The following is a 12,299-nucleotide window of genomic DNA, read 5'->3' as shown; positions in this document are numbered from 1 at the left end:
CCCAAGCAGATTTTCTAATCCCTTACAAAATTGACATGGAATTCGGCCGGAGACTCCTATAGCAATTGTTTCAAAAATTCTTGAGGAAATCCAATTTCGAATTCCACAGGTTAATCTTATGTACATTGCTTCAGAAAATCTTCTAATTCTCTTTTCTCGATACTCTGGGCATCAGGGTGAACCACACTTATATGAAAAAATTCAGAATCATTTTTTCGATACGTATACCATCTGAAAATGAAGCTTTTTGCTCCCAGAAGCTACTGTAAAAAATTCAGCCAGATCCGTCAAGTCTAAGTCTCAACGAGCATGAAGTTTATATGGGAAAAATCGACTAAATATATGGGAAAAGGCAAAGTTTCCACACTTTACCTCTAGGTGGCGCTGTAGTCATTCAATGCCGCTGATTAGAGACATTCACAATCTTTACCTAATTGCAAAGAGGCTCTCGAAAACCGCGAATGTTTTTGTCAAAAAATAAAAAATGTTCTAATCTGTGGATGGGTGTGTTGCGGCTGTTGTTGATTACCTTAACAATATTCACGTAATCCTAACATTTATGATAATAATTTAGATCCAATTACACAATTTCAAGTCTAGGCTTTCATTTGAATGAGCGGCTTGTGTAAAATTTGAAATATTTGAGAAATTATCAACCGAAGCAAATGTACACCTGCGAAAGATGAAAACAGCACACAAATAGCGAACTTTTACTTACTGTTTTGGATTGTCTATTTCTCCTGTTGATTGTGTATGACACGACAAGCCAACCTTCTGCCTTAATTAAAAAAATATCTACGGATTCCAAACCCATAACAAAATGTTCCAGTAGGCACCATGCTGATTTTTGAAATTGAAACTCCTAGTAATTCTCATCTACATTCACTCTGGCAGTATATTTGCTACTGGTCATAGCTGAGCGTTTTCTATAACTAAATCAATCAATGTCAAAAAGTTGTTATTCAAACTGCGAAAGCTGTCATTTTTCCTACTTTTTGACATTTTACTTAGAAAAAAGTATCAAACAAAGGCGAGAAATAATTTCGAAACGTTCTTCCAATCGGGTATCACCCAGTAGGTGTGTGTGTGTGTATGTTGTTCAGATTATCGTTTAAGTAGAACCGGAAGCCCGGTGCCAGCAAGTTTGTCGTCGCCCATATCCGTACGTGATGCCATGGTGGAACACAACATCGGTAACACCTTGGTCTTGTTGTTTGTGGTAGCCCTATGGCACACGGTGATGGCTGTTGGTTTACTATCGGCAGCCTTCAGCTTGGTACCCGAGCCGGATGGAGAGCGATAGAGAAACTTGTGGAAAGGCGGTTTCACGTTGATACAAGTTCGTGTTAAAGTTTTGGAAAGTTTAATCCTTAGAGGCCAAATTTCATATTTGCATTTAATGAAATGTGGTTTCTTTGCAAACCTATAGGCGAACCGTGAATACATTACAACAATGATAAGTTTTGTTTGGTTCTGCAGGTAAATTTGGAAGATAGCTCAAACGATGCTAGTTTTGTAATTTATATCAGCGTTTATCTTCACTAGGAAGCTATGCGAAAAAAAAAACAAATTGGCGCGTTCTGAGTTGACTCGGTACAGCAGCATGCCACAATAAGCCCTAGGTTGGTTATCCGGAACGCGAAGTGGAGACAAGTGCCTCCTGTAAGCGTGCACTAATTAATGCTGTTATCATTTTTTCTTGGCTTTTCATATCCCGTGCATCGTGTGGGTGGATAAGGATGGAACATTATGTTTATTAATTTGAGAAAACTCGGTAATTTAATGAGTTGCTTGTTTGTTAATGGAATCGTTTATGATGGCCTGTTTCATCGGTTAAAAGGAATTTTATAATCTATTAAATTAAAGGGATAATGAGTGCAATTACTTAGATCTCGCTGCTTCACTTAAGCAAAATCATCACTTTTTAAAATGCTTTGATAGGACGTATTAATGTTGTGGTTCAAAATGCTTAGCTCTGTTTGCTATTCATTTTTCAAAATTTAATTAGCAGACAAACGACAATTTTTTGTTGGTTATAAATTTTGTTGTTGAAATATTTTTTTTTCTTTGTCTTGTCCCCATTCAAAATCCTAGAAAAATCGAAGGAAGATCTGTTGAAAAATGTGCCCAAAAAATCCAATCGCTTAAACAGTGACTTTGGTGTGTTCTACCAATGAAGACAACAAAGATGTCATCGAATAAATTACGTTCTGTAAGAAACATTAATTGTATTACATGCTCATGTTTGATACTTGTTTGAAGAATTATGGGTTTAACAGAGGCTCTGATTACTGCTCGAAAATTAAGGTAAGCTTTCCAAAATATCTACTATATCTACTGGTCATGCCAATGTTTGGTTACCCTAATTAGACATAAAACTCATAACTAAGATTTGTAATAATTTGGAAATAATTAAATGGCAAACTTAGAAACTTGGGTCAAAATCACATGTCAAATTAGCTTCAATCGCTACTAGTTCTATGTTTTTTCCCATATTTGGACAAACAACAACATCATTTATTAATAGTATTAGCGATGAATCAACCCGATTTTATATTATTATATGAGCGTCGTTACTAGTAGGTTGCTGTTTGTTAGACTGTTGGCTGGAGGTCCATAGTCTGCGTATAGTGGCCCATAAGTCTTTCCATTGTGTCACCGCGGTTTCGTTACGAGAACATTCCGGTAAATGGCTGGCCCTGCGTGTACCACTTCGCTTCAGATTGAACAAGTAATTGATAATGTGATTACTCTTTTTTCCTGTCTCTTGTGCCTCGTTTGCGCTTTTATCAGTTTATTGTTTGCCCTTACCCACTCGTAATACGGAAGATCGGGCTCGAAAGATCCGTTTCAATTGTTCACCCAATTCTTAAAGAAATCTAATATTTGCAAAGTAGGTTAGTTTGCTTAAATCTCAACCAGATATTTATAACATCAGTTTTATAATCAAACTATATTGTCATTGACTTGACAAAATTATTATCATAGAAATTTCAATCGAATCCGATAAATGTATAATATACAAATATTAACAGATTTGAAAGTAATCCGCTAAAGCATGAACAAGCAGTCAGCATGTGAGTAGTATGCATGAAAAACATGCAATCGAAATGTGAATCTTTGTACCTAATTGATTAGTTGGATGGAAAAATATTTCCACAAAATTGTAACAAAATGTTAACTACTAAAGGGAACAAATTGATATTAAAATATATTTTCCAAATCATGGATCAATCAACAGCGTGTCTGCGTGAATCTGTTTTCCATTCTGGTCGGGATATTCTCTATAAAATCATCTGTCTCATTTGATAATAAGCAATTACATGCTTTACTAAACAATAATAAAATTAAGTTCACTAGAAATGGACACATCCTACTCTATTTTTTCTATTAGCTCGTTTCATTGATTATTCATAAATCAATTCAATGAACTTGGCTATCTGCACGATAAAATGCGTTTTGATCGAGAGTCGTGCTGTGACATACTGCATTCTGAGCAATCAATGAACGTATGTGCATTCGCTTTAATGAACTGCAAACATGCCCCTCCCCTCCGTAACACAGCCGGCCAGCAGCAGATAAATAACGAACTTACCTCATTCAGCGCGTTCCACACGTAGCAGGCGGCAATCGGCGATAATGGTTTGTAGTGATTGCCAAATGTGTACATGTACAGAAGACCGGGCGCCGGAAATAGCAGGGTGAACATATCACAAAGAGCCATTGCTGCGAAATAAAAACAAAAACGGGGAAATTCAGCCAAATTGTATTAAAAAGTAATACTGTTAATTAGTAACAAGCTTAAAACAAATGCCGTGCCGCTTCCGTGCTGTGAATGAGCAAGGTGTATCGAAGTCAACGAACAAAAAACGAAAATTCGGAAAACATCCGTTCAGCTGATAACAAAAACTCCATGACCTTTTTGCCATGATCTGAGATGAAGAGCAATTTTTATCGGTTTTCCGAGAAATATAACTTGCTATTTGGGCATATTTTCGATTAAATCCTTCCCTATGCCAGAACCATGTCAGTGAGAGTTTTGACATCGGATCAGTAACTTTTTCCAGAATCTCTTTGGCAATAGAAAATACTCTTGATGAAAACTGGTGAGGGTTTCTGATAATCTGTTCAGCGAAGCATCCAGATGAGTTTGCATGGCTGGAGTGCATTCCGCCGACGATGGAAAAAGCGTTGAACGTCCATCATGTGTAAGCCTTCGGTGATTGAGCATGGGAAAAACGTCCCGTTATAACCTACTGGCTGAGGATAGTAAAGCTGATAGTGTGTTTTGATTTGGAAACTGCTCCAGCGCTTTGCAAGCACACCTGGACAATCGCTGGATGGTTTGTTGCAACTGCAGACGAAACTAACCGAGCGTATAACGAATGACATCGACGTCATGACCAGCAGCGGTTAGCGAGGTTGAAATTTCGAACGAATTAATTCTCGATAGGCGGTAGAGCCGAAAAACTGATCGAACTGGTGAGGGTCAATTCACCTACATGAGGGTTTATCTTTTCTTTGTTTGCCATGTAGATAACCAAACGGGTTGGGATACTTAACGTTCGTTCAATGATATCGTGTTAATGATTAGCACACAGACCGCGCCGCTTGAAGCAACTGTCGAACTTAAACGGTGCAATTAATTTGAAATGAGTAGCGTAGCGATCTGGCACATATCATTGTTACAGTGTACTTCGTTGATTGGACACTATCGATACTGTTGTTTTTCTTTTTAAATTCCTATCCAGATTGCTATCAGAAATCGAGGTGGGTGTGGTCCTTGATTTCAATCTAGGACAACAATCAATAAAGCATGAGGATTGATACTTCTGGCCACGCTCATCTTCACCTTAATTTGGCAGGGAAAGAAAGTGTTGATGTACTATTAACTTAATGAGAGGCCCCCGACTCAGTGACAGGTGTCTACCCAGCGTTACGGGGCTGGAATGAGTAGCGATCTGACTCTAACAATAAGTCAGTGAATTCCATAATTATCTTGCATTTCTGGTATCATGTATTGAAACCTATTTTTGGTCTACTTTCCTGTGGTTAGTGTTGTGATTTGCTCCTGGCTGCTCCAAAGCTGGAAATAGGACGAGACCAGTGGCATTCTAGCTAAAATTCCGCTTGAGGGCATTTCAAAACATTTGAACAATACTAATACATCATGTCCTTTCTGGACAACGGCGGGAAGTACAGTAAGGACCTTAAGAAGTACGTGCTTACCCTCTGCAGCATGGTTGTAGAGGCAAAGCAGGAGTGGAAGTCCTTGCTGCATTATTCCATCTTTTTCAAGGGTTCTATTAAAAAAAATGGCATATTACAAACAATTATGAGATGACATACAAATAGTATAAAAACTTACAGAAAATTTAATAGCCAGTAAAGACTGAAAGCCAAAAAAATGTATTAGTAAGATTCAAACAGTCGAGAGCCTATTAAAGAACGCTAGCTAGCTAGCTAGCTGAGGAACGACGGAAACCATTTCCATTGCCGGGAGGAAGGCTTGCCCTGGAGGGAAATTGTGAATCCCAAAAAGGCGAAGAGGGAGCGAAAAGCGGTAGAGGAGGCGAATGCGCCATTGGCCAAGAAGGGGAAGGTTCAGGGTTCAGGTGAGAGCCCTATGCCCAGTATAGGTAATCCAATGCCGAGGCCTGGACGAAATTACCGAAGCCTGCTGTAGCTCAGGCCTCAGGCCTGATTCAAGTGCTTCGATTACGGACATAAGTCATATGACTGCAAAGGTGCAAAGTGCAAAGCTTATAAGAAGAAGAAGAAGAAGAAGAAGAAGAAGAAGAAGAAGAAGAAGAAGAAGAAGAAGAAGAAGAAGAAGAAGAAGAAGAAGAAGAAGAAGAAGAAGAAGAAGAAGAAGAAGAAGAAGAAGAAGAAGAAGAAGAAGAAGAAGAAGAAGAAGAAGAAGAAGAAGAAGAAGAAGAAGAAGAAGAAGAAGAAGAAGAAGAAGAAGAAGAAGAAGAAGAAGAAGAAGAAGAAGAAGAAGAAGAAGAAGAAGAAGAAGAAGAAGAAGAAGAAGAAGAAGAAGAAGAAGAAGAAGAAGAAGAAGAAGAAGAAGAAGAAGAAGAAGAAGAAGAAGAAGAAGAAGAAGAAGAAGAAGAAGAAGAAGAAGAAGAAGAAGAAGAAGAAGAAGAAGAAGAAGAAGAAGAAGAAGAAGAAGAAGAAGAAGAAGAAGAAGAAGAAGAAGAAGAAGAAGAAGAAGAAGAAGAAGAAGAAGAAGAAGAAGAAGAAGAAGAAGAAGAAGAAGAAGAAGAAGAAGAAGAAGAAGAAGAAGAAGAAGAAGAAGAAGAAGAAGAAGAAGAAGAAGAAGAAGAAGAAGAAGAAGAAGAAGAAGAAGAAGAAGAAGAAGAAGAAGAAGAAGAAGAAGAAGAAGAAGAAGAAGAAGAAGAAGAAGAAGAAGAAGAAGAAGAAGAAGAAGAAGAAGAATTGCTCGGCTAGTGGAAGGGATCACCATGTTTACATCCAATGATTTGATCAGGGTGGCCACTCACCCGGGAATCCGGGAAAACCGGGAAAAACACTGGAATTTGAAATCACCGGGAGAAAGCCAGGAAAAACCCGAGAATTTGATCAAGTTACCGGGAATTTCCCCAAATTTATATTCTTTGAAATCTCTATTCCAAAAGTATATGTTAATTCTTTCTTATTTATGTAACATTAGCAGTTTTGCTAATAAAGTTAAAACACTTGAATTTGAGACTAGATTTCGGAAAGTCGTAGGAACTTTAAATACCTTTTTTGTTTTTGGAAACTCCTGGAAGCTTCCTGTAATTTACGCACATTTCCAGGTACCAGTTTACTGTCGTTTGTTGTTTAATATTGCAATTTGATTCATTTTAGACACACTAAACTGTTCTATCTTTCTATCTTTATTTCACAATCTATTTGAAATTTAAAAAAGACCGTTCTGCTAGAGAGGTACACCTAAGAAAGAGGTGCCAAAGGTACTGCACCACCTACACACATACACATTATAATTTCCCGTATTATAATACTAAGTATATGGAAAGGCTGTTGAAGCGATCCAAAACCGAACTTCTGATAGAAAGTTCAGAGACCTATAGTGTTATATACTAGCAACCCTATAACCAGAGACCGGCGGAGTGAAAAACTGACGAAATGGCAACGTATGAAAAGGTGTGATATCGTGGAAATAATACTGGCATCACTTGAACTTTTTGCTTGATTCTTATGGGTGAACCGCTTTTGACGGTTCGATTGGAAACAAGATGGCGTCTTTGCCGATCTCTTATTCTAGTATTTCTATTATATACCAATCGAATCATCTTAACGAATTAAGGTGATGTCTGTATATGTGTATGTATGTATGTGTGTGTATGCAAAAAATGTGAGACACACTTTTTGGTATTAGTCCTTATCCGATTTGCTCTCAACAAGTTGCATTCGACGCGGTTTAGTTTTTCGCTTCCGGAGATATTGAAAAACATTGTTTTTTTGCCAAGGGTTTCCCTTAGAAAATAAATTTGCTGCAATGCATTCAAATGAAAACAAATAGATGCAAATTGGTGGAAATAGTGGAACTTATCCTCCTAAATTAATAGTTCTGTCTTTCTGATGCCTTTTTTATTTTTTTAAATTATGTGCTAGAAAGGCACCACCACTTCCAAGGTGGATTAATCTATCTGAGTTTAGATGATAGATTTACTGCTTCTACCTCATATGAAGGAGGTCGTGGGTTCAATCCCAGACTAGTCTCATTCTTCCTACCTTGTATTATTTCTTTTTATATTTATAATGTTCTAGCAATCGCTAGAACAGGAAATGGACTTCCATACCGTTTCCATTTCTGTGCTACACCATCAAATTGACTATTTTAGCAGTAACTGCTAGAAATGAAAACGAACTGAACGCTTGTTTCCTATATCCAATTAGAATTCCATCAATTGCTTTCCCCTACCACACTGGGAACTCGTGAACCAAGACGAACCTCTGCCCGTTAACCTCACCCAAAAAAAACTATAAACTTCCGCATGAACTAGTGGCAAGTGCAGAGGTATATTCGGCTTGCAGTGGGCGAGGGAATGCGTCATCAATTCCTCCTCTTCCCTACATTGACTTGCATTCTGACGTGGCAGGCGGCAGTGTGACCTAACAAATTGCCAAATTTCTGCATTGAAGATGAGTGCTAGTCCCAAGCAAAACATCTGTTGTTCTCTGTGCAAGAACAGCTGATCTCTCATAATGGAGTAGCAACTACGGGCAGTCAATCAAGCTCAAGGTTTATTGTAAATGAAGTCCTAGCTTGTCTTTTTACAGCAAAAAAACGAACAGGTTGATGGTACTGTTTGACTATCAATGCGAGAAGGTAGAGAAATCATTAGACATATGAACATTATTTAGATAAAAATGGATAAATAAATGACTTATCAATCAACCATGTTGAAATATTTTCATATTTTTCCCTATACATATATCTAAAAAAGCTTTTTCGACGAAGCAGCAGTTAGAACTTAAAGTCTTTTGCAGCAGTCTGTTAGAATGTTAGAACGGAATGCTTATTATAAAATAACTTAATAATTGATACTTATAAATAATGTTGAACATTGTATATATTTACCAAGAAACTATTCTCTTCGTTCAAATAAAATACATTTTTAACATAATATGGACTAAAGTGCTCAAAACATTATCAGGAACTTTTTAGTTTTTCCGGGAAAATTTTGGAAAACCTATCGGGAAAACCGGGAAAAACCCGGGAATTTATTTTGTCGACAAGAGTGGTCTCCCTGTTTGATTTTGTTGACGTTGATGACTACACCTGTCGAAGAGGAGCGCTCGGCAAGGTCATTGAGCTTAGCCAATTCGAAGTCGTTTAGGTGCTCCAGCAGCCAGCGATTTGGTTCACGGTCAATCGAACCTACCAGAATCTACGCAGGAACCCGCTTGCATCTTAGGGCGCCCCACATATTCTCGTGATCGTAGTCAATGGGTCTCTTGGAATTCGTTGACTCGCTCCAGAATGATAAGGAGCGTGACAATATGGTCCGCACAGGATCTTCCGGATTCGGCCGAAGGCACAGGCACAGGATCTTCCGGAATGGCGTCGGCCAGAGAGTCCGCCCACATTCGCTTGTCCCGTAGACATGAGCGTTTTACTTCCTTACTACGTTGACGGGCTAAGACTTTGGCACCTTTGGTTTTTGATCGCTCTATTGCGGCTTTGGCTTCTCTTCGCTCCTCTATCTTCCTCCAGGTGTCATCGGTGATCCGTTGTTTTCTCTGGGTGCGCAGTTCGCCCAGCTTATTGCCGCTGGTGGCAATGAAGGCATTCTTAATGGCGGTTCACGCTGCCCCCTTCCGGAATATCTGCAGCACACGTCTCCCTCCAGTTCTTCAACGAAGGACCGTTTCACCGCGGCATCTTCCAGTCGGCGTATGTTGAACCGTCGTCCAACTCTCTCCTCCTGCCGACGAATCCGCGCAATGCGTAGGCGTATTTTGCCGATGAGGACGTGATAACTAGACGCACTACGTTTATTCCGTACATCAAAAAGGATCCGTTTCCATTTTCGGTGACCTTGTGAACCGGTCGAAGAGGGAAGAGCGATCCCCCGATTACCATGTCGTCATTACCACAACATTCTGCGAACAGCTCTCCGTTTTCGCTCATTTCTCCGAGACCATGGCGTCCCATAATGCGCTCATGGTTCGAGTTGTCGGATCCGATTTTCGCATTGAAATCGCCCAAACAGATCTTGATATCACCCTTCGGAATTCTATTCATGACGGCATTGAGTTGACTGTAGACGTTCTCTTTGTCTTGCAGATCGGCAGCATAGTTTCGGATCAGTGTTCTAAATCTGGTAACGATTATGCTTTCATTTATAGGTTCTCATTTTATAAGCGTAGAGTGTGCCTGGGCGCTTAGTAGGAAGCCAACTCCGCGATGCCGGAGAGCGTGTTCACCTCGTAAACCAGAGTATAGCAGAACTTGTCTCGACGGCGTTGTGTGTTCATCAAAGATTGGCCTTCACTCAGTCACAGGATCTCAAACGTCATGCGACGTGCCTCATTGGCAAGTTGTGCCAATTTAGACTGGTGGGCTATGGTTAAAACGTTCCATGCTCCTATTCGTGCCCGTTGTTTCGCGCTAAGAGGCGTTGCCGTAAAATCAGTTCGTATTCTTTCATTATCGGATTCTCGAACAAATTGATGTTTCGGGAACAGTTTCACCGTTAACCCAAGGTTCCCCATCCAACGGGAATAGGATTTCATACTCAGCCACAGGATGTCAGACCAGACGCTGTTGGAGCCGCAGCTCTTTGGTAATCAGTCAGGTCAACATTGTTTAAAGTCCCACCCATCACCAGGACTAGGCTAGTGCGTTTTGAGCGGCACACGGTCGCTTTGATAGGGCCTGCTTGCGTACACATGCAGCTTTTTATAGAAGTTCAACAGAGCCCACTGTCGAACCCCACCACATCCTAGGCAGACCCCACAGGACGCACCCTTTCGCCCTAGCTGATGTCAGAAGGACAACAGCGTCCAGGCTACAATACCAGCTAAGAACGCAACTCTTAGCTGGCGCTCGGAAGACCATTGGAAGCGTGGGTATTGGAACTTGTAAGAACCAGAGCTATGTTAGGCGCTAAGTCCCGGATGTCAACTCACCATTTCGTAGCTCCCTGGATGTTTAGTTAGTCAGAAGATAATTCTCTGACTTATATGGAATTTCCGAAAACACAATTAAATTATAATATTTTGCTGCTAGATATCGAAACAATCTAAGAATTCTGAAGAAAATGGGATACAGAATTCTTTGTTGAACCCAGTTGCAACAATTTGGTATTCACTAAATTCTCAATGCTTATATTGAGTTTGTTGTCATCTTATTATCTTTCCCTTACAAGCGCATATTGAGGATAGGATCTCCAAACTATAAGAGATTAACACATTTTTATCATGTTATTGAGTTATTGAGTTTGACAGATTTCCTATCATGGGCTGTTTTAAAGTTGGTTCAGGATGTTGTTAAAATAACTAAATTTTGTATTAAAACATAACTAATGTTGTTAAAAAAAGTGTTAACTAATGTTGTTACATATCTTAGTTATATCAACGGTTGTTAAAAATAACTGAAGCTGTAACAATTATGTTATAATATTGTTTGCCTTCCTACTCGGTTTTCTTTCACCGGGAAACGTTTTCCAATGAAATCAAGTTCTTTCCTTTGTGTGCGCTTGAAGAGAAAGATAATTAGACGTCAGCAAGCTCTATTGATGTTTCCAGTAGTAAGCAGAGTAGGAAACGACTAGTGCGATTTGGAACGTCCCATTACATTACGGAGCGCATGATTTTGGTAAATTTGGCACACCAGATTAGAACATTGATGTGGAAATTAAAACATCTGTCAGATTGAACAAACCACCTGGAGTAGATTTGGAGTGTATTTCAAAGGAGCCAATTTGCAAATTGCATACACTCTGGATGAGCCATTCCGTATAATGCCTGCATTGCTGGATAAATTATTCAATATGTATAGGATCACCAATTTCACAGATCTTCTTCAGTCACTTTGCCATTATTTGATAATAATACAAATAACTATTTGGACATATGGACACCTATTCATCATTCATATAGCTAATAAGATCAATTTCCTGTTAACAAAGCGCAAGCTAGGCAATAGGTTTAGCAAAACGAATACGAAAACATTAATATTGAATCGATCCCGTAAACCACATATGAATTGAACCAATTAGACCCGTAGACACGTTTCGGATACGTGTGCCATAAAAACAGATTGCTCTCGTTAACAAATCGGCCACTATAGAAACGAAGCTAACAAAAGCGAACAGGATTCATAGTGGGATGTTGAAGTTGAATTATAAAAAAACAACGCCTATCCCCTTTCGCGGGGAACTTTAGTCCTTTGAGTGGTGCTGTGTAAAACGCTCATTTGAACCGATGAGCATTGGATAACTACTTTTATAACAAAGGCAGGCGCATAACAATTAATACTCGCATATGCAGGTCTTCGCGCCGTTTTTAATTTTATATGAAGTAGTATGAAATGATGCCATAGGTTGGAACTCTACAACAACATCATACACCTAATGTTTTGAATTATATTACATATCACAAAAACAACAGTGCCACACCTAATATTTTTATATCGGATGGTGGTACCATGACCTTAATGTATGTTATCTTCATCGAGTAATTCTACATTAACATTTGTTCGAATCAGATCGAATTTAGACGAATGATTAGTTTTCTATAAAAGTTATTTATTTAATGATTTGAATAACTCACTTACTTAA

At 39.1% G+C, this 12,299-nt stretch overlaps 2 protein-coding genes across 7 annotated transcripts in view; one reads left to right on the top strand and one right to left on the bottom strand.

Annotated features, from left to right (window-relative positions):
- The window catches only part of LOC134227513 (putative uncharacterized protein DDB_G0271606), a 441,623-nt gene that overhangs the window by 76,616 nt on the left and 352,708 nt on the right, over positions 1-12,299 (top strand). The gene's annotated exons all lie outside the window — the stretch shown is intronic.
- Positions 1-12,299, bottom strand: part of LOC134227514 (sex peptide receptor) — a 138,511-nt gene that overhangs the window by 67,064 nt on the left and 59,148 nt on the right. Inside the window, exon 4 of the mRNA XM_062709067.1 lies at positions 3,596-3,726. Coding sequence (XP_062565051.1) covers positions 3,596-3,726 — 131 coding nt within the window. The remainder of the gene's footprint in view (positions 1-3,595; positions 3,727-12,299) is intronic.

The sequence above is a fragment of the Armigeres subalbatus genome, chromosome 3 (genome assembly GCF_024139115.2).
Source record: "Armigeres subalbatus isolate Guangzhou_Male chromosome 3, GZ_Asu_2, whole genome shotgun sequence".
Lineage (NCBI taxonomy): Eukaryota > Metazoa > Arthropoda > Insecta > Diptera > Culicidae > Armigeres > Armigeres subalbatus.
The sequence above is the reverse complement of the archived record's forward strand: the minus strand, read 5'-3'. Positions and strand labels throughout refer to the sequence as shown.